Below are 18,776 nucleotides of genomic sequence, written 5' to 3'. Positions count from 1 at the left end.
ACTCGTCTTTTTCTTTTTTTGACAAAAGATGGACATTTAGCACAACTCTTTTTCTTTTCTTCAACATGTAGGAAAGAATATCTTTTGAATAGTTAACAACAATTTGCAAGTTCAAACCGTAACTTATCTCAGTATACAAAATAGGACTCAAATTATACAAAAAGGAAATTGAAAGGGAAAAAAAAAGTGGCAAGAGGTATTGGCCTTCGTCCCTTTTCATCAAAAAAACCTGTTCTCATTACTCTGAACTCCACATGTAACTGGAGCCGTTGCTGTCAACTTTTTTATGTACCATATTCCTGCTCCAATTCCTATTGCCCCGGCAAATGAAACCCCGGTAGCTGTCACTACAGAATTTAAATTGTGGAAGAAGTTTGAGTTACTCATTGCCTAAAATACTAGATGTCCTTGCAATTTCTTAAAAACAAAATAAGATTTGTCTCATTGTTGGCTTACCTGCTATGACTTTAATACTTTTATGGTGCTGATAGTCTTGACGATCTGCATAAGAATATTACAATTTTTCGTTAGGAAGTTGCAGATGCACGACATTGTAGTACGAAAATGGAAATTTTAGTTACCTGTACAGTATGTTGTTACATTTCCTTTCTCGCATAAACAAGTAAAATTTTGAGATCGAGTATCAAAACCACATGTTCCCCCTCCATTCGAGTACTCTTGACACTGAAGACAACTTGTTGTGATGGGGATATCATAATTTATCCGAATTCCGTATTCAGGTACTTGATCATAAGGTCGAAGAGCACCAACATTTCTCCAATATACGCTAGTATATGATGTACAGTACTGCAACATCAACCTGTCAAAGAAAAACAGCATGATCACCATAATCCATCATAAAAATTATATTGAAAATGCATACAACCATAGAAATGTAAATACCTTAGAGATTCAGTAGCCTTGGGATAGTAAGAACAACAAGGAACCCTCCCACCCAAACCGAAAGGACAGTCAGGTAAATGTCGACAAAGATAACTAGCACTGTCACAAGACGAATCACATTTATCTGGGAGCCGCTCACAAAAACTTGGTTTCGGTGAAACGATAACCTTTTCTTCACTGCAGTTGAAGAACAGATAGTTGTTTTGAGTAGAAAGAGTTAAATGTGTGCTTGTATCAAGACTAAAAGGTCTAGTAGGGCGAAAGTCATGGCGGTCGTTGCATTTCCACATGAAAGGATCAGAAACTAGGATGTGCGAATCGGAGTAACTTATATTAACCACGGGATATCTGCCAGAGGGTGTTCTTAACTCGAGTTTTCCAGAATCAGAACATGAAAAAATGTGTCTGAAATATGGACTTCCACATCCAGCATCAATACTGAATGGATATTCGATTGGGACATCACCGCAAGAAGTCCTACACAAAGATGATTGAGAAGAAATGAAACTGGGGAAAGCTATATTAAGAATTAGAAATATAGTGATAAAAGAAGTACTTGATATGGGTTTGGTGGTAAACAGTGAAGCCATTGGAGGAATTTTCAGGGTTCATGAAGAGTGGTTTGTGAAGACAATTTGTATCTATATATCACCAAAGAGAATATAGACAAAGAATAATCAGTAATGTTCAGATTATCACCAAAGTGAAGATAATAGAGAGAGTGACAGAGACAAAAGTGGGAATCTATACTAGTTTAAGTTTTCTTTCTTTTGCTTTTCTTCTTTTCATGCATTTGTTTAGAATTTTGAGAAGAACACACAAAGAAAAAAGTACAAAACGACCGACTAGCTAAATGCATCGACACGGTACTTCAGCTGGTGATGCAAGCCCCGGAATGCCATTTTAACCAACTACTAGTTGGTTGGACCAACTAATTGATACAAGGGTTGACTGAATCCTACTCTTGACCTTGGAATATCAAACTCCAACAGATTATCCTGCAGTTGATGCCCACCGATAACTATCGAAGTCCTTGCCTTTGAACCTCCATCAATGAACCCCAAACATAACACATTATCGTTAACATACTTCAAAGAACTCTTTGCCCCAACTACACGCCAAACTACATTGTTGGTCAATACAAGATTGACTTGCGGCACAACAAGTCCTTCTGGATAGCTAGTAGCCATGGTAGATGAATTAAAACAAGCACCGAAAGGTTTGACCGAAGCAACGCGAGTGATATTCATGGCTTTCACCCTCTTAACATAAAGACTAGTGAAAGCCTTGTATATTGATGTCTCCATAGCAGTATAGGGAAGTAAAGTGCTGAATTTCGTTCCGCCAACTCCATTTTTTCTGTTAATAGATAACAATTTTTTTGTGTATTGCGACATTTTCACCATCTATCTGGATTGATTTGACGCCAATGTAATAATCAGTAGAACAGTCTTGATTGTATGGGTTAGTGATGAGTGGGGTGTAAATGAAAGAAGGCCTCAACGTTTCGTGAATGTAATGTCCGCCGCCAAAATAGACGTTGCCAAATTGAAAATCCAAAGCGAACTTCCGAGAAAAATGAAATGCAGCTGCAAATTGTGAAACGAAAGAAAGTCCTGAACGCCCAAGACCGGCCATCCCATTAACACCCTTGGCAAGTCCAATTAGACTAGTTGTTCCGCATCCGAAAGCAAACCGACGAGCCGTAACATTTTCGCCTCGGAGCCAGAGATAAGGTCGTCGACCAGGCTCATAACCTGATTGCAGAGTCACAACATCTGAACCTAGCTGACCGCTCCTAGTTGACCGAGTTACTGTGTTAGTTGAGGAAATACTACATGTTTCGTTGCAGCAATGCGGAATCTGAGCGGAGTTGCTGCTGGCCAGCAAGCATTGAGGTGACTTGCAATCCACCGGTTGATACGACGATGAATTAAGTTGTTGCTTTTGACCACAATGGATCCAGGGGAATTTACCGCCTAGATCGAGAACTAGGCTTATGGGAACTTTGGGGGTTCCTAAACTGATTTCCGTAACATATTGGAGAGTGGATGGATCTTTATGAAATGGAAGGACTACTCCTCGAGGTCGTGATGAAGAAAAAGGCTGAGCATCAGAGTGTGAAAGTAAGAAGGAGATGAGAAGAAAACAAGTGAAAGAATAAGAAGCCATGAGATTTAGAAGATGATCGGAATGCAAGAGTTTATCTAGTAACCTTGAGTAGACTGCATGTATACTCATCTACTTAGCTGTAACGAAGACTTTTTAATACAATAGGATATGAAGGCCAGTTGCCACATGCGTGTTGCCTTAATTAGTGCGGTCGTGTTCCCCTGGTTTCCTAGATCTTTCAAAGTTCTATTCCAAAGGGGTTCGCGGACCAGTACAACGGTAATACCATTGAATTTCCTTAAATAGTGCGGGCGAGAGGTAGGTTCATTGTAGTCAATTTCAGTTCTCAACGTCGTCCTGGTCCGGACTAAAACACCCGGTGAAATTTGGGAATCTTTAGTTTCGTATTTCGGAATACTTACACTTTTGGTAGGAACGTAGATTTTTATACGAGGAACGTGTCACTAAAATCTTAGTTTCATCGTCGTTTAGATTTTTAGGAAAAAGAATATCACCATATCATGATAATGTCATTCTAACCATGTCATCGTATCCTTCCTCATTTTCAAATTTTATGTCCGTAATATATATGTCAATCATTTTGCACATTTTGCACATGTTAAAGTGTATTAGAATGAACAACATCAAATTTTATCGATCATTTTGCATATGTTAAACTATAGTAGATATAAAAAGAACAACATCAAATTTTGAAAAAGGTAACAAAAGAGTTCTCAAAGGTGTATTACTAAATTCAGAAATTCTTCTCGGCCATTGACCGAAACTGAAAATGTCGTCCGAGATCGACTACACTGGTAGAATTTTGCAGCTTTTGCCAGGGAGGGTTAAGTTTCCTATTTTTCCCGAGTTCCTTTATGATGGAGCGGAAATTAAACTTATTGTTGGAGGTAACAGGTCAATTCAGCGATGGTATTACTCATCTGATTGTAGGGCTCTCGCTGGCCCTGGGAAATTAATGCTCTGAAGTTTAACTTTGAAATGATTTTCCTATACTCTTCTCATACGAGACTTTTTTTCTTTTACAATACAAGACCACAAACAATATTTTTTCTACTTAACTCTTGAATCATCTCCATGAATTAAGAATATGACGAGTGTTTAATTTATATTATTTATTATTATAGTTTATTACATGATTATTTTGTTAGTTTTCATGTAATTACTCTATGATTTTAATTGTATTTGAGTATTGCAGGAGTAATCATGATAAATAGACAAAGGATGAAGAAAATTGACTTACTTAAGACTTAAAGGGGACACAATTGAGAAAGTAGAAGAAGCCCGATTAAAGACCAAATTAAAGGAGTGAAGTGATTTTAGCAATGAGCACAATCGATGGACGAAAAAGCCTATAGTTCAAGTGCCAAAAATCTTTAATTGCGGAAAAAAGTGTTATTGTGCAGCTGAAAAGTTCTAATATTCTCAATTCATACAAAAGGATTTTGCTTTTAATTGTTCATATTAAAATCTTTAATCCATTATTGCACACGAAGAACACCATTCTTGAGATTGTAAGATCCCATTTTTCTTTTCTTCCAGTTTTTGTTTTTGAATGGAAAATAAGTCTCTAATTTATGCATTATAAAACTATACAAAAAAAAATCTCGTTATAGATGTTTCTTGTTGTTGTTGTAGTGACATGAGTCTGGCCACTACCTACATGTGTTATAGTGCATGCACATGCCTCCTTCATGCTTAACACCTGTTGTATTTTCTCTTCCACTAACTACACATGTAATGGGAGTAGCTACCCTCTCTTACTTTCCTATATGTATTTAATGAGAAACACAATGAATGAGAAGTATGTCTGATTCTCTTTCTCTTTTGTCTCCTTTATGCTTTACTCTTTTGTCTCCTCCATGCAACAAACTTAAATACGTTATCAGCACTTTGTTCTTTGTTTCCACTTGCGCATTGATCCTTCACAAAAAAAAGTTGTTGGTTCTACCATTAATATCAAGTAGGATTTTTGAAAATAAGATGGACCCAATTCGACCGGAGTTCGAACTTTTGGACTCAGTAGGACTTGAGTACCACCGTTGGGTAGCTGATGTGGAAACTACCTTCGTGGCAAAGGACTTCACCTCCACTATCAAGCCATCTGCCGACACTGCTCCGGCAACTGAGAAATACAAAGCTAATGCTCTTATGTTTCTCAAGAGGCATATCGATCCTAACCTGCGTTGGGGTTATCATCACTTGAAGATACCAAAAGAGCTATGGGATGCTCTCGATAGCCGTTTTGGGAAAATTCATGATTCCTTAATACCACAATTGAATGTCTTGTGGAACGAAATCTGCTTTCTCGATTATGTAAAAGTGAATGATTTCCAAAAGGACATGCTGAAAATTCAGGCACGTATGAACTTTTGTTGAAGGAAACTTATTGATTAGGAAATGATTCAGAAAACCCTATCGACCTTTCCTATCTCGTCCATGATACTAGCGAACCAGTATCGTTTGGAGGTTGACAACAAAAGAATCACCACATTCAGTAGGTTGATAAACTTACTGCAAGTGGCCGAAAGGCACAATGAGATTCTTGTCAACAACAATGCCAGAGCTGTCGGGAAAAAGAAAGTTCCCGAAGCTAACCATGGCAAGGTCAATAAAGGGAAGGGCCCCAAAGGAAAGATGGCTCGACATTCTGATTCAGATCCATACCCACGTGGAGATAACACCTCTCATGGAAGAGGACGTAAGGGACATAATCGAGGTCGAGGGAGAAATGGTCATTCTAATGTTTGGCATAGAGAAGGAACTTCTGGCCATAGTGGTAGTGATCCTAAGTTCGAGAAAACCCCTAAGAATCCCTCCACTAAAAAGGCTGCAGATGGAAGTGCGCGTTGTTTTAAGTGTGGATTCACCGGACATTGGTACAAGCATTGCAAGGCTAGCGCCAATGTAGCTTCGAGCTATAAAAAGTACCGGGAAGCTATCGAACAGGAGGCTAACTACGCAGAAGAAAATATTGTTACCCCTGACGCTAACCTCACAGTCTCAGACTTCCTGGGAAACGAGGACGTTGCCCCAACAATGGATGTGCCTGACTTTTCCTGGGCCTAAACATTTAGTTTCAATTTTCATGGCTTTCTGGACACTGTTGTTTTAATAGGTTGTTATTTGCTTTGTTAGAGCATAGCTCGGTTGAACCCACTAGCATTGGTATGTCAAGTTAGTTGTCAATTTTCGTTGCCAAAATGCATTCTTGATTTAGCATACTAAAGATAGTTTCGGACTAGATTAGGTCTAAGAAGTTGAATCGAAGTTATCCTTAAAAGATGAAGATTGAAGACTACAAGAAGACATCAACAAGTACTTCATCAACAAAGGTATGTGATTGGTTTCATTTGGATTCTTGTTCAATTCTACCTTTCTAATCTATCAAGATAAATGCTCACTCTATGGAACAATTCCTATGACGGTAAATGTACATTTATGTATATATACTTGAGGTTATTTGATTCATGAAAATAACCTTTATCCCTATAGAGAATCTCATGTTATAGTGAATGAGCTTACGAATTCAACGAGCCAAGAATCACTCAATTCCGAGTTATAACGATGAAGTTATGAGTGATTTATTAAAGTAACAATTATAAGTGTTGTTGTAATTGTTAAAGTTCGTTAGTAGGAAACTATCCATGGACTGTTTTTAACGGTTCACGGACTTGGGCCCAATTACGTGACTAGAAGTCTTTTTTAGTCAAGTTGGTGATGTTTCCTTATCTAGGCAAGTTAGCTATTACTCCAAACATCTTTGATTACCATATTAAAGTGTTTGTGATTCCTTCCTAATTTAATTTGTGATTTATTCACATAAATACAATTTGCTAAATTAATTATTTATTTAATTATTTTGGCAAGAGTTGTAACTTATGAAAGACTTCCAAAATTAGGAGAGTCTTGAAAAAGGAAAATAGCTATGCTTAGCTTTCGACCTACCTTTCACTATAAATAAAGGGTTCGTGAGTGCTACACGTTTTCATCCCCTTTGGAAAATTGGTGTTAGCTTCATAAGGTTGTTTTCCATGTCTTCTGTTCTTCGTGAACAAGAGTGAGATAAAAGTCTTTTTATTGGGGATCACAAAGCCAAGTTGAATCTAATCTCCGTGATTGATTATAGAACTTGTAATCTAGGTTTTTCATCTCTTGTCTATTCTAAGGTTTTCTCTTCTGATATAAAACCATTCAAGAGTTGTTGATCATAAACCCTACGTTTTGATAGATTTCAGTTTCCGATCATATACCAACACTTGTTAGTCGAAATCGGAAGCTAGAAAGAAAAATTCGGTTATGGCATTTCGTAAAAATCCTTAAGAAGTTTTAAACAAGATATCTCTAGATTTATCTAGTTGTTCTTGTTGTAGAATTATTAGGGTTTTCTTAACTTGGAAATTGATCTTTGGAATCACCGAAGTTCACTTACGAAAATCAGGTTCACGAACTTCTTGTGAGTACGCATATTGATTGTAAGTTAAAACCTAATCTACAAGTTTGTTTTGAAATTACTTTTACCTAGTGATTGTTTTTATCAAAATAAACACAAGATTTCCAAAACCTTGATTCACATCTAAAGGGAAATCAAACCGGTGTTTTATGCAAACAAACTATCAAATCATATCAATCGTGTTGTTGTATCTTCTAAAGAGAACCTTGGGTTCTGCTAGAAGATTTGCGTGAAGAATTTCTAAAGAGAATCGGTATTCTGCTAGGAGTTCTACAAGTGCTGAAGTAGGTATTACATCTAGTCCGAATAGGTAGTAGGAATTTGGTGTAACATCTTATAATCAGTGTGTGTTTATTCTGGACTAGGTCCCGGGGTTTTTCTGCATTTGCGGTTTCCTCGTTAACAAAATTTCGGGTGTATGTGTTATTTCTTTTCCGCGTTATATTGTTTATCTTTATAATTGAAATATCACAGGTTGTGCGTAAGTTCAATCAATTGGGAATCCAACCTTTGGTTGTTGATTAAATTGATTGACGCTTGGATATTGGTTTTTGATACCGTCCAAGTTATTTCTTATATTCAATCGGGCTCGCAAATTCCTATTTGTTTGATTGCGGATTGAATTGAGAAATAGAGATATAACTCTTTGATATACTTTTCTTAAGATTGAGTCTGACTGTCTAGTTGATTCTCTTGAAAATATATTGGATGTGGTTTATACAGATTGCCAAACGAATTATCGAGTGTGGTTGTTATACCCACGCTTTTTCAATTGGTACCAGAGCAGGCAAACACGCTAAGACCTCATAAGTTTGTGTTTGAAGCAATCTGATTGTTATGGACAGAAGTGCCCACCAGTCTTCAATGGCACGAACTATTTATGGTAGAAAATTGTTATGCGTTCTTTTATTCAAGCGCGAGATTTTCAATCATGGGTTCGTATTGTTAATGGCTATAATCCTCCATTGGTTACAGTATACGGTGTAACTGTTGCAAAGGATATTGGTGATTATGATGATCTTGAGATTCTTGCTGCAAAGCAAAATTCTGAAGGATTAAACGCAATCATCCTTGTCATTACCCCAGATCTTCAGCACCACGTTACTATGTGTAATAAGTCTAAAGATGCTTGGGATATATTATAAACCGTATTCGAAGGGAATGCCGCGGAGAAATAAGCAAGGCTTCAAAATATAGCTTCTGACTGGGAAAATCTTCACATGTCTGATGATGAAACCTTTGATGAGTTTAACCAAAGACTTTCTCAAATAGTTAATTCCTCGTATTCATTAGGATGAACTATTCCAGAGAAAGTTATAAGGAATGTAATCTTTGCAAACCATGGCTATATTGTTCATGAATTGATTCAAGTGAATCAAACCGATTTTGTTTCAATTGTGTCTATGTATAAATACCTAAGCACTTAAACAACTCTTCAACTAGTTCTTTTGAGTCATTTGAACTAGATATGAGAAATATGAATATGGCTAGATACCACATGTATGATTCTTAATTACCTAACTTGATTTGTGATTGAAATTCTTAAATATAACAGGTTAGAAGCAATTATCAAAGCCATGGATGTTGGTTTTTATTGTAAAAGAAACCTTTTCATACTCTTATGGTAACCATTCTTGGTGTAAATCCTTGTGGAAAAGGTTATTCTTCATTCTAAGCATATCAACTCTTGTTTATACAAGTTTGTATCTTAGAAAAGATGATCACAATACTTGATCTTTATGATTACATATTGTGTATTGTTACCATGAGATAGTTCTAGTTTTTTTTTGTAACACGATCTCATGAGAGGCTTTCAATGATTTGTTCTTAAATCGTATCTCCTTGTAGGATTTCTAAAATCCAATATAAATCATTCTCCCTGGAGAAAGGTCGCTCTTGTTGTTCTTTCAGGAATGACATTTTATGTGGGAGAGTTCCTAAATGAACTTGTGCTTAATTGTTATATCTTTGAGGAGAGAAGCAGTTGTGGAACATGTAGGGGTTAACTTGTATCTTAATAAACTCCTTGATGAAGTCATTAAGTTTCGACTCTGTGATATCGTCTAAACAAAGTTGATATGTTTCTTTCTTTTAGTCATGAAGTGTCTCGGTGAAAATTTCATGAGGATCCCACTAGTTCTCGTACCTTTGCCAATTTATATTGACAAAAAGGGGGAGAATTAATGTGTAGTTCACACTACAAATACATATGGTTCACGGATCATTATGTAAGGGGGAGTGGTTTTCATGTTGAGATACAATGAAACTTTGATATTGTGTAATAATACTATGATGGATCTTCAACAAGTGTAGGATGAACACACGCAGAGTTGGAGAACCAAGGAAATCAAGTATGTAGGATTTTGGAGTTGTAATGCTTTTTAACAAGTACAATCCATATGTAAAACGGTTTTGTCACTAAAATTGACAAAGGGGGAGATTGTTAGAGCATAGCTCGGTTGAACCCACTAGCGTTGGTATGTCAAGTTAGTTGTCAATTTTAGTTGCCAAAATGCATTCTTGATTTAGCATACTAAAGATAGTTTCGGATTAGATTAGGTCTAAGAAGTTGAATCGAAGCTATTCTTAAAGGATGAAGATTGAAGACTGCAAGAAGACATTAACAAGTACTTCATCAACAAAGGTATGTGATTGGTTTCATTTGGATTCTTGTTCAATTCTACCTTTCTAATCTATCAAGATAAATGCTCACTCTATGGAACAATTCCTATGACGGTATATGTACATTTATGTATATATACTTGAGGTTATTTGATTCATGAAAATAACCTTTATCCCTATAGAGGATCTCATGTTATAGTGAATGAGCTTACGAATTCAACGAGCCAAGAATCACTCAATTCAGAGTTATAACGATGAAGTTATGAGTGATTTATTAAAGTAACAATTATAAGTGTTGTTGTAATTGTCACAGTTCGTTAGTAGGAAACAATCCATGGACTGTTTGTAACGGTTCACGGACTTGGGCCCAATTACGTGACTAGAAGTCTTTTTTAGTCAAGTTGGTGATGTTTCCTTATCTAGGCAAGTTATCTATTACTCCAAACATCTTTGATTACCATATTAAAGTGTTTGTGATTCCTTCCTAATTTAATTTGTGATTTATTCACATAAGTACAATTTGCTAAATTAATTATTTATTTAATTATTTTGGCAAGAGTTGTAACTTAGGAAAGACTCCCAAAATTTGGAGAGTCTTGAAAAACAAAAATAGCTATGCTTAGCTTTCAACCTACCTTTCACTATAAATAAAGGGTTCGTGAGTGTTACACGTTTTCATCCCCTTTGGAAAATTGGTGTTAGCTTCATAAGGTTGTTTTCCATGTCTTCTGTTCTTCGTGAACAAGAGTGAGATAAAAATATTTGTATTGGGGATCACAAATCCAAGTTGAGTCTAATCTTCGTGATTGATTATACAACTTGTAATCTAGGTTTTTCACTTCTTGTCTATTCTAAGGTTTTCTCTTCTGATATAAAACCATTCAAGAGTTGTTGATCATAAACCCTAGGTTTTGATAGATTTCAAATTCCGATCGTATACCAACACTTGTTAGTCGAAATCGGAAGCTAGAAAGAAAACTTCGATTAAGGCATCTCGTAAAAATTCTTAAGAATTTTTAAACAAGATATCTCTAGATTCATCTAGTTGTTCTTGTTGTAGAATTATTAGGGTTTTCTTAACTTGTAAATTGATCTTTGGAATCACCCAAGTTCACTTACGAAAATCAGGTTCACGGACTTGTTGTCAGTACGCATACTGATTGTAAATTAAAACCCTAATTGATCGTTGTCGTAGGCGTCAAAAATAAATTACACTTTCTCACTACTCAAAATATATGATATAGCAGGGTAAGAAAGGATCGTTCCCACAGAGAGGACTAGGTTGTCAATATGTTTCGATTTCTTATATATAAACAAAGGGGGGAGTTTTCTGATTTTCATAAATTAAAATAAAATAAAAGCAAATAAAGAAATAAACAAGCAAATCAAATAGAACGGATATTGGTTAAGGATTCATCTTCATTCACAAGCATGCTTTTTTAACAATAATTAGAATTGATATTTAATCTCTCTTTTATCAAAGACCCTAGGATACCTTGATCGCAAGTATATCCCGCAAATCTCCTTTTGTCATCAACAAACACATTAAAAGATGCGAATATGAATTCTATCTTAGAGAACAACCTAACGTGTAAAAGCACTAATCAAGTTTAATTCCCTAGATGCATTAAGTTCTATGAAATCAGGCCAATCAAAGCAATCGAACGTGTAAAAGCACTAATCCGATTTAACAAAGGTTATGATCCACTTGTGACTACTAGGATGTTTCACTACAAGCAATATTCACAATTATGCTACTTGTAATCAGGAATTTATCACTTTTGCGTATAATAAATCCTAATCGAGCAATAGAGATGAACACAAACTTAACCGATTCGCGACTCGATCAAACAAGCATTCAAATCATGTAACAATATAATAGTGAATCATAATCGATAATATGGAGAGAAAACTAATTTATCATATCATAAAGCATGTTGTGTGAAATTCAATTATTCCATAACCAATAATAAGATTAACTACTCATGTTAATGGAGTTCATAACAAGAATAAAGAGAAAACTCATATTTCTAAACCCTAGAACAAAAATAGAAATAAAGATAAGATAAAGATAATAGAATCGAGCCCCTCCTTTTATACATCTCTGCCTTTGATTTCTAAATATCAGCCATCTCCCACCGCATAGGCTAATGTTGCTTCTGCTACATAAGAGCCCAAGTCCATATGAGTAACAATTACTGGATCGGTAAGTCAACTCGGCTGACTCCGATTCATCCAGAGTTCTGTATGTTTCCAGGCCAAATCCTGGCCTTTCTTTGAGTCCTTCTCTGCACACTTCTAGCATACATCTATAGCATTCACTTCATTCATTCCTTGCTCTTCACAGCCTTGCCAACACTTCCTTACCACTTCCCTGTAGTGCATTCTTCTCTTGCATTAGCTTTCTTTGCATCAATCAGCTTCTCTTGGCGTCTCGCTGTTAAACTCAAATACTGGTAGCGGCTTCTTGTTCTTCTCATCTGACCCATAGCTGCAGCACACATTTCAGTGTAAAACTCATTGCTGCATCACTTACATACTACCATCCGTGCCTGTAACACAGCATCCATTCCATGACTCATGTATACAACTCCAATGCTGCAATGGAACATGCCCGCAAAGCCAATTCCTCATGAATATGCAAGACCTCAATTCATCCAGAGACCACAACTGCAATCACCTGCAGCTCATTGCATTCAACAGTCCATATCACATTCCCTTAAAGCAGCTTCATACCTCCTTTACATTGCAGCTGAAACATCTGCTACAGATTCATGCCTTCACTGCACAACACAATCGAGCACAAATCCAACTGTTATCTATCATCCTGCCAGAACTCCATTTCAGCACAGCTCAATCATCCATCAGTTCTCCGACCCATTTAATCAACACACCAGACCTGAGCTTCCTACCAATTCATATCACCACTTCCCTGACTAGCCACCAGTTAGCTTCATTGCTTGCTTGTATCTCAGGCCAACCAACAACATCCAATTGAGCTTGAACTCTAAGCACCAAACACTGAGAAACCCATTTTCTACGGCACTGCCCTGTGACAAACCACAGTATCCATCTTCTCTGCCAACGCAGATTAACTCCAGCCAAATTCTTCCATTCTATTGACCACCAGCAACATGGCTAACTGACTGCACAAGACCAAGGCTTAGCAACCATAACAAGTTCAGCTCACTCATCTCACTGTTGCTTTCACATCCCAGCTATCCCCATCATCGCAACTTCCGTCTCGCATCATCTGTAATAATAGCAGCTCAAACTTCATTCACCTGCAACACTTCAGTTCAACTCTTCAGCAGCTACTGCATTCACCACCTGAACTGCATCCAGACTGCGACTTCAGTTGCACAAAAAGACAACCAAACCCTTGGCAATCATCAAAAACCTTCTGTTGCAGCTCCATCTTCATCTCGGTTCAGTTCTTGCCAAGCCTTTCATTCCACCATCACTGCTCCCTATTAATCAGCTCTGTAAGCCATTCCACCACTACATTGCCACCAGCAGCAGCATTAGTTCTTCCACTTCCGTCTCATTCACCTGCATCCATCCATACTCTCAGTAACACACCAGAATCAATCTCCAACTCATGCCCATTGCACCTGCAATCCATTGTCTTCCCTGCAACATAGCCGCAACTCAGCTACACAACCTGCAACTGCCATCTCACTCCTAACATTCATCTATATCATTCAAGCATCATCTGCAGTATCTCAACTCAGACCACCCACACTTCAGTTCAACCACCAGTCTGCAATTCATCTAAAGTTACACCATATCTGGCAGCAACTCAGATCCACCATCATCATTTTCATCACTTAATCAGCCAACATCACTCCAGCATTCTCTTCTAGGCCACCTGCAATTCAATATCTTCTTAGCACTAATTTCAGAACCCTCTTCTTCTAATACTCACTGTAAACTCGAAATGGGTAAGAACCCATCGATCTATCACCCATTTCTCCATTCCTCATGAACCCAGAAAACCAATTCAAACCCTAATTCATCAAATTTGTTGTTCAAACCTCATCTGATTCAAATCCCCATTTAATTCTTCGATTGCAAACCCTAGATGTCAGCAAAAACACCCATCTCTAGCTTGTTCTTCTCGATTGATTCTTTAGCCAACATCAAACAGCATCTCGATCATCATCTTCCACAGCTCCAATTTCTCGATCTCTCTGAAATACGGCGCCACCATTTTCTCTCGTTTCTGAATTTCAGGTGGTTGTCGTAATGAAGACCATTCTCGGTTTCAGGATTGAGTAATAGATGATAAGACTTATCATGACACCCATAAATAGGATAACGGATGCCAAGTTAATTTGTGGCCTGTCGGTTTCAGAGAACCGACTGCTTATTTGCTTCCTGGCTCAACTGTCAGTTGCGGGGATCTGACAGTTCATTCTTGTGCAACCTAGCTGACTCCAAGTATAGCTCGCTTGTGAATTGACCTTTTGCACTTTACGCTCCAAATGGACATTTTTTTCCTCTTTCGCTCCGAATGACTCCAAAGTACCTAAATAACTCAAAAGCAAACATAAGATACATATTTTACAGAAAACTTGCACAGAAAGCGTAAACAATAGATATAAATCTAGGTGTTTTAAACACCTATCACTAATCTACAAGTTTGTTTTGAAATTACTTTTACCTAGTGATTGTTTCTATCAAAATAAACACAAGATTTCCAAAACCTTGATTCACATCTAAAGGGAAATCAAACCGGTGTTTTGTGCAAACAAAATATCAAATCATATCAATCGTGTTATTGTATCTTCCAAAGGGAACCTTGGGTTCTGCTAGAAGATTTACGTGAAGAATTTCTAAAGAGAATCGGTATTCTGCTAGGAGTTCTACAAGTGCTGAAGTAGGTATTACATCTAGTCCGAATAGGTAGTAGGAATTTGGTGTAACAGCTTATAATCAGTGTGTGTTTATTCTGGACTAGGTCCCGGGGTTTTTCAGCATTTGCGGTTTCCTCGTTAACAAAATTTCTGGTGTCTGTGTTATTTCTTTTCCGCGTTATATTGTTTATCTTTATAATTGAAATATCACAGGTTGTGCGTAAGTTCAATCAATTGGGAATCCAACCTTTGGTTGTTGATTAAATTGATTGACGCTTGGATAATGGTTTTTGATACCGTCCAAGTTATTTCTTATATTCAATCGGGCTCGCAAATTCCTATTTGTTTGATTGCGGATTGAATTGAGAAATAGAGATATAACTCTTTGATATACTTTTCTTAAGATTGAGTCTGACTGTCTAGTTGATTCCCTTGAAAATATATTGGATTTGGTTTATACAGATTGCCAAACGAATTATTGGTGTGGTTTTTGTACCCCGCTTTTTCATGCTTTGAGGTACTTTATGTTTTCTTAGTCTACCGTTTGTTTAATGGTTTGAGTAGGTGGTGTTGTTTCTAAACATGTTCTTAGCATCTTTACAATATGTGTGTGGATTATCTATGAGTACTTGTTTTCTATCATGTTCTATAGAATTTTACTTTGTTTATGATAATTTATTGTTTAGCATGTATATTAGAATGGTAAGGATGTCATTTTAGTAGAACAGGTTTCTCTAAAGAAAATGAGATAAATTGTTCATCTTTATAACCTTCCTGCCTAATGTACTTGTAGGAATGTCTCAAGGAGAAATTGAATGTCTAGCTGATAGCTACCACCCATACTATCCTACGAAATAGACAATTATTTGTTGATTTTACTCCTTATAATACATCTGTGACTACGATGATTGGATCATCACAACTAATCATTGGGCGAGGTACTGCTCAATTCTTGTTGCTAAACGGCACAATGATTAAAGTCACAAAAGCTCTATATGCACCAAAAGCTCACCGCACTTTGTTGAGTTTCAAGGATATCCGTGCAAATGGTTATCACTTGGAAACTCATTGTGAAAATGGAATTGAGTACATATACGTGACCTCTAGTGAATGCGGAAGGAAGCGTATCTTAGAGAAACTAATGAGTCAATCTAGTGGATTGTACATCACCACTATTAGGATTATTGAATCCCATGTTGTTACCAATGATGAACTGTTGGCCAGTGACTTATATAAGCTTTGGCACGATCGACTAGGGAAACCAGGTCGTGATATGATGATCCGTGTTTTGAAGAACTCGCACGGACATCCCTTATTCCGAATGAAAAAGAAAATGGGACAAAAGATTGTTACAATGCAGAGTAACAATGTGCATTCTAAAGTAAATGATGCACATTTTATTCCTTCTAAAGTAAGTGAAGCGCAACCTTCGTATTCCAAAGTAATTGAAGTGCACCCCCTGTCCCATTCTTCTTCGTTGTCCTTATCGAAGGCACATCGCTCATTCTGCAAAGCTTGTTCTTTAGCAAAGACGGGATCGAGACCATCCTATGCTAAAGATACCAAACAAAATATTTCATTTTTACAACGAATACAAGGTGATATTTGTGGACCTATACATCCAAAATGCGGACCATTCAGGTATTTTATGGTTCTGGTTGATGCTTCAACCCGTTGGTCACATGTTGCATTGTTGTCCACAAGAAATATTGCATTTGCAAATCTCCTAGCACAAATTATACGATTAAGGGCCCACCACCCCGATTATCCAATCAAGTCTGTCAGATTTGATAATGCTGGAGAATTCACATCTAAAGGATTTGATGATTTATGTATGTCAAATGGAATTGACGTAGAGCATCACATACCCCATGTACACACTCAAAATGGTCTCGCAGAAGCTACCATCAAAAGGTTACAGATGATAGCTAGGGTATTGGTTATGGGTTCCAACCTGCCTATTACTGCCTGGGGTATGCCATATTTCATGCAACATTACTTATTCGCTTTAGACCCACTGCTAGACAACCATTTTCTGCGTACCAGTTGGTAACTGGATATGAGCCCGATATTTCACATTTACGCATATTTGGTTGTGTCGTATACGTGCCTATTACGCCCCCATAGCGTCCTAAGATGGGTCCACAAAGACGAGTAGGTATTTATGTTGTATATGAATCCCCAATAATTATCCGCTACTTAGAACCTTTGACAGGCGATCTCTTTACCGCTAGATTTGCGGATTGTCACTTTGATGAGACAACCTTCCCGTCGTTAGGGAGAGGTATGGAAAATGACTTCCAAAGGGAATGACAAGAATTGTCGTGGTGTGTTCTCACGTTGTCTCATCTTGATCCCCGCACTCCACAATGTGAAAGTGAAGTGAAAATAATTATCGATCTTCAGAATGTGGCAAATTCAATGCCTGATGCATTTACTGATATCGCTAAAGTGACGAGATCACATATACCAGTTGCAAACGTACCTGTAAGGTTAGAAATCCCCGACAAGGGAAAAGGTACCATAAATATAGGTACCAAGGCTGCACTCGGTGGAAGTGTAGCTGAGGCCGTGGCCCCCAAAAAGAAGAGAGGGAGACCATTTGGTTCGATCGATACTCAGCCAAGAAAGAAAAGGGCGAGTAAAACACAAACCGATCCATATATCATCAATACAAATAATCCATCTCATGAGATTGTATATAATTACAGTTATGTCCATGAATCATTACTGGGGGACGCCCCGAAGTTTGAATTGATTCCAGCGAACAAATAAATCTCTATGGATTGTGAAAGTTCATACGGGTCGATGGAAAGATCCTCCACACATATTGATGATATATTCACATATATTGTTGCTCGAGAGATTATAGAGCACGATGATATCGAACCACGCTCTATTGCAGCATGCCAAAAGAGAGAAGATTTGCCTCAATGGAGAGATGCAATCCGTGCTGAATTAAATTCACTGGAAAAAAGACAGGTATTTGGTGCGGTAGTGCTAACCCCACCAGGTGTAAGCCTGTAAGACATAAATGGGAATTTGTTAGAAAGCGTAATGAGAAGAACGAATTCTTGAGATATAAGGCTCTCCTTGTGGTGCAAGGTTTCTCACAACGCCCTGGGAGTGATTACGAAGAAACGTACTCTCCTTTAATGGACGTCATCACGTTTCGTTACTTAGTTAGCTTAGTAGTTTCAGAAGGACTTGAAATACAACTTATGGATGTGGTTACCGCATATCTCTATGTGGATCTTGATACAAAGATATTCATGAAAGTTCCAGATGGACTTCCATTTCCCAAATCAAGTAACTCTAAACCACGGAGTGCGTTTGCAATACATTTGAAACGCTGACTTTACAGATTAAAGCAATCCGGGCGGATGTGGTATACCCGTCTAAGTGATTATTTGATTGGGAAGGGATATGCAAATAATGAATTGTGCCCATGCGTGTTTATAAAGAAAACAAGTTCCGGATTTGCAATTATAGTTTTCTATGTCGACGACATGAACATAGTAGGTACTCTTGATGAAATAAGAGAAACCGCAAGCTATTTGAAATCCGAATTTGAGATGAAAGATCTTGGGAAAACTCGGATGTGTCTAGGACTTGAACTAGAACATCGATCTTGTGGAATATTAATCCACCTGTCTGTATATGTCCAAAAGATACTCGGGTAATTTAATATGGACAAAGTGCACCCTGCTAGCACTCCCATGGTTGGTCGAACTTTATATGTACATAAATACCCATTTCGTCCAAAGGAAGATAGCGAAGATGTATTGGGAGATGAATATCCCTATCTA

General features: G+C 37.4%; 4 protein-coding genes across 4 annotated transcripts; 2 read left to right on the top strand and 2 right to left on the bottom strand.

Moving 5' to 3' along the window:
* Positions 1-41: 41 nt before the first annotated feature.
* LOC113318471 lies at positions 42-1,623 on the bottom strand. The gene is made up of 4 exons (XM_026566637.1): positions 904-1,623; positions 582-820; positions 457-501; positions 42-347 (listed from the first exon to the last, which is right to left on the bottom strand). Exons 1-4 carry the CDS (start codon positions 1,491-1,493, stop codon positions 220-222), a joined length of 1,002 nt encoding a protein of 333 aa, XP_026422422.1. The 5' UTR covers positions 1,494-1,623; the 3' UTR covers positions 42-219.
* Positions 1,624-2,265: 642 nt separating this feature from the next.
* Positions 2,266-3,075, bottom strand: LOC113315648 (protein ASPARTIC PROTEASE IN GUARD CELL 1-like). The gene has a single exon (XM_026563912.1). It carries the CDS (start codon positions 3,073-3,075, stop codon positions 2,266-2,268), a length of 810 nt encoding a protein of 269 aa, XP_026419697.1.
* A 1,941-nt stretch (positions 3,076-5,016) lies between these two features.
* On the top strand, positions 5,017-5,412 carry LOC113315647. Its single transcript, XM_026563911.1, has one exon. The coding sequence runs from the start codon at positions 5,017-5,019 to the stop codon at positions 5,410-5,412; it is 396 nt and encodes a 131-aa protein (XP_026419696.1).
* Positions 5,413-5,472: 60 nt separating this feature from the next.
* Positions 5,473-6,102, top strand: LOC113315646. The gene has a single exon (XM_026563910.1). It carries the CDS (start codon positions 5,473-5,475, stop codon positions 6,100-6,102), a length of 630 nt encoding a protein of 209 aa, XP_026419695.1.
* The last annotated feature ends 12,674 nt before the right edge of the window (positions 6,103-18,776 follow it).

The sequence above is a fragment of the Papaver somniferum genome, chromosome 10 (genome assembly GCF_003573695.1).
Source record: "Papaver somniferum cultivar HN1 chromosome 10, ASM357369v1, whole genome shotgun sequence".
In the NCBI taxonomy this organism is placed as follows: Eukaryota; Viridiplantae; Streptophyta; class Magnoliopsida; order Ranunculales; family Papaveraceae; genus Papaver; species Papaver somniferum.
The sequence above is the reverse complement of the archived record's forward strand: the minus strand, read 5'-3'. Positions and strand labels throughout refer to the sequence as shown.

Excerpts from the sequence above, each read along its gene's own strand:
- LOC113318471 (XM_026566637.1), bottom strand. The coding sequence starts at position 1,493 with ATGGCTTCACTGTTTACCACCAAACCCATATCAAGTACTTCTTTTATC. Across the intron at positions 821-903 it reads AAGGCTACTGAATCTCTAAG|GTTGATGTTGCAGTACTGTA; the intron begins GTATTTACATTT and ends TTTCTTTGACAG. Across the intron at positions 348-456 it reads AAGTATTAAAGTCATAGCAG|TGACAGCTACCGGGGTTTCA; the intron begins GTAAGCCAACAA and ends TAAATTCTGTAG.
- LOC113315646 (XM_026563910.1), top strand. The coding sequence starts at position 5,473 with ATGATACTAGCGAACCAGTATCGTTTGGAGGTTGACAACAAAAGAATC.
- LOC113315647 (XM_026563911.1), top strand. The coding sequence starts at position 5,017 with ATGGACCCAATTCGACCGGAGTTCGAACTTTTGGACTCAGTAGGACTT.
- LOC113315648 (XM_026563912.1), bottom strand. The coding sequence starts at position 3,075 with ATGGCTTCTTATTCTTTCACTTGTTTTCTTCTCATCTCCTTCTTACTT.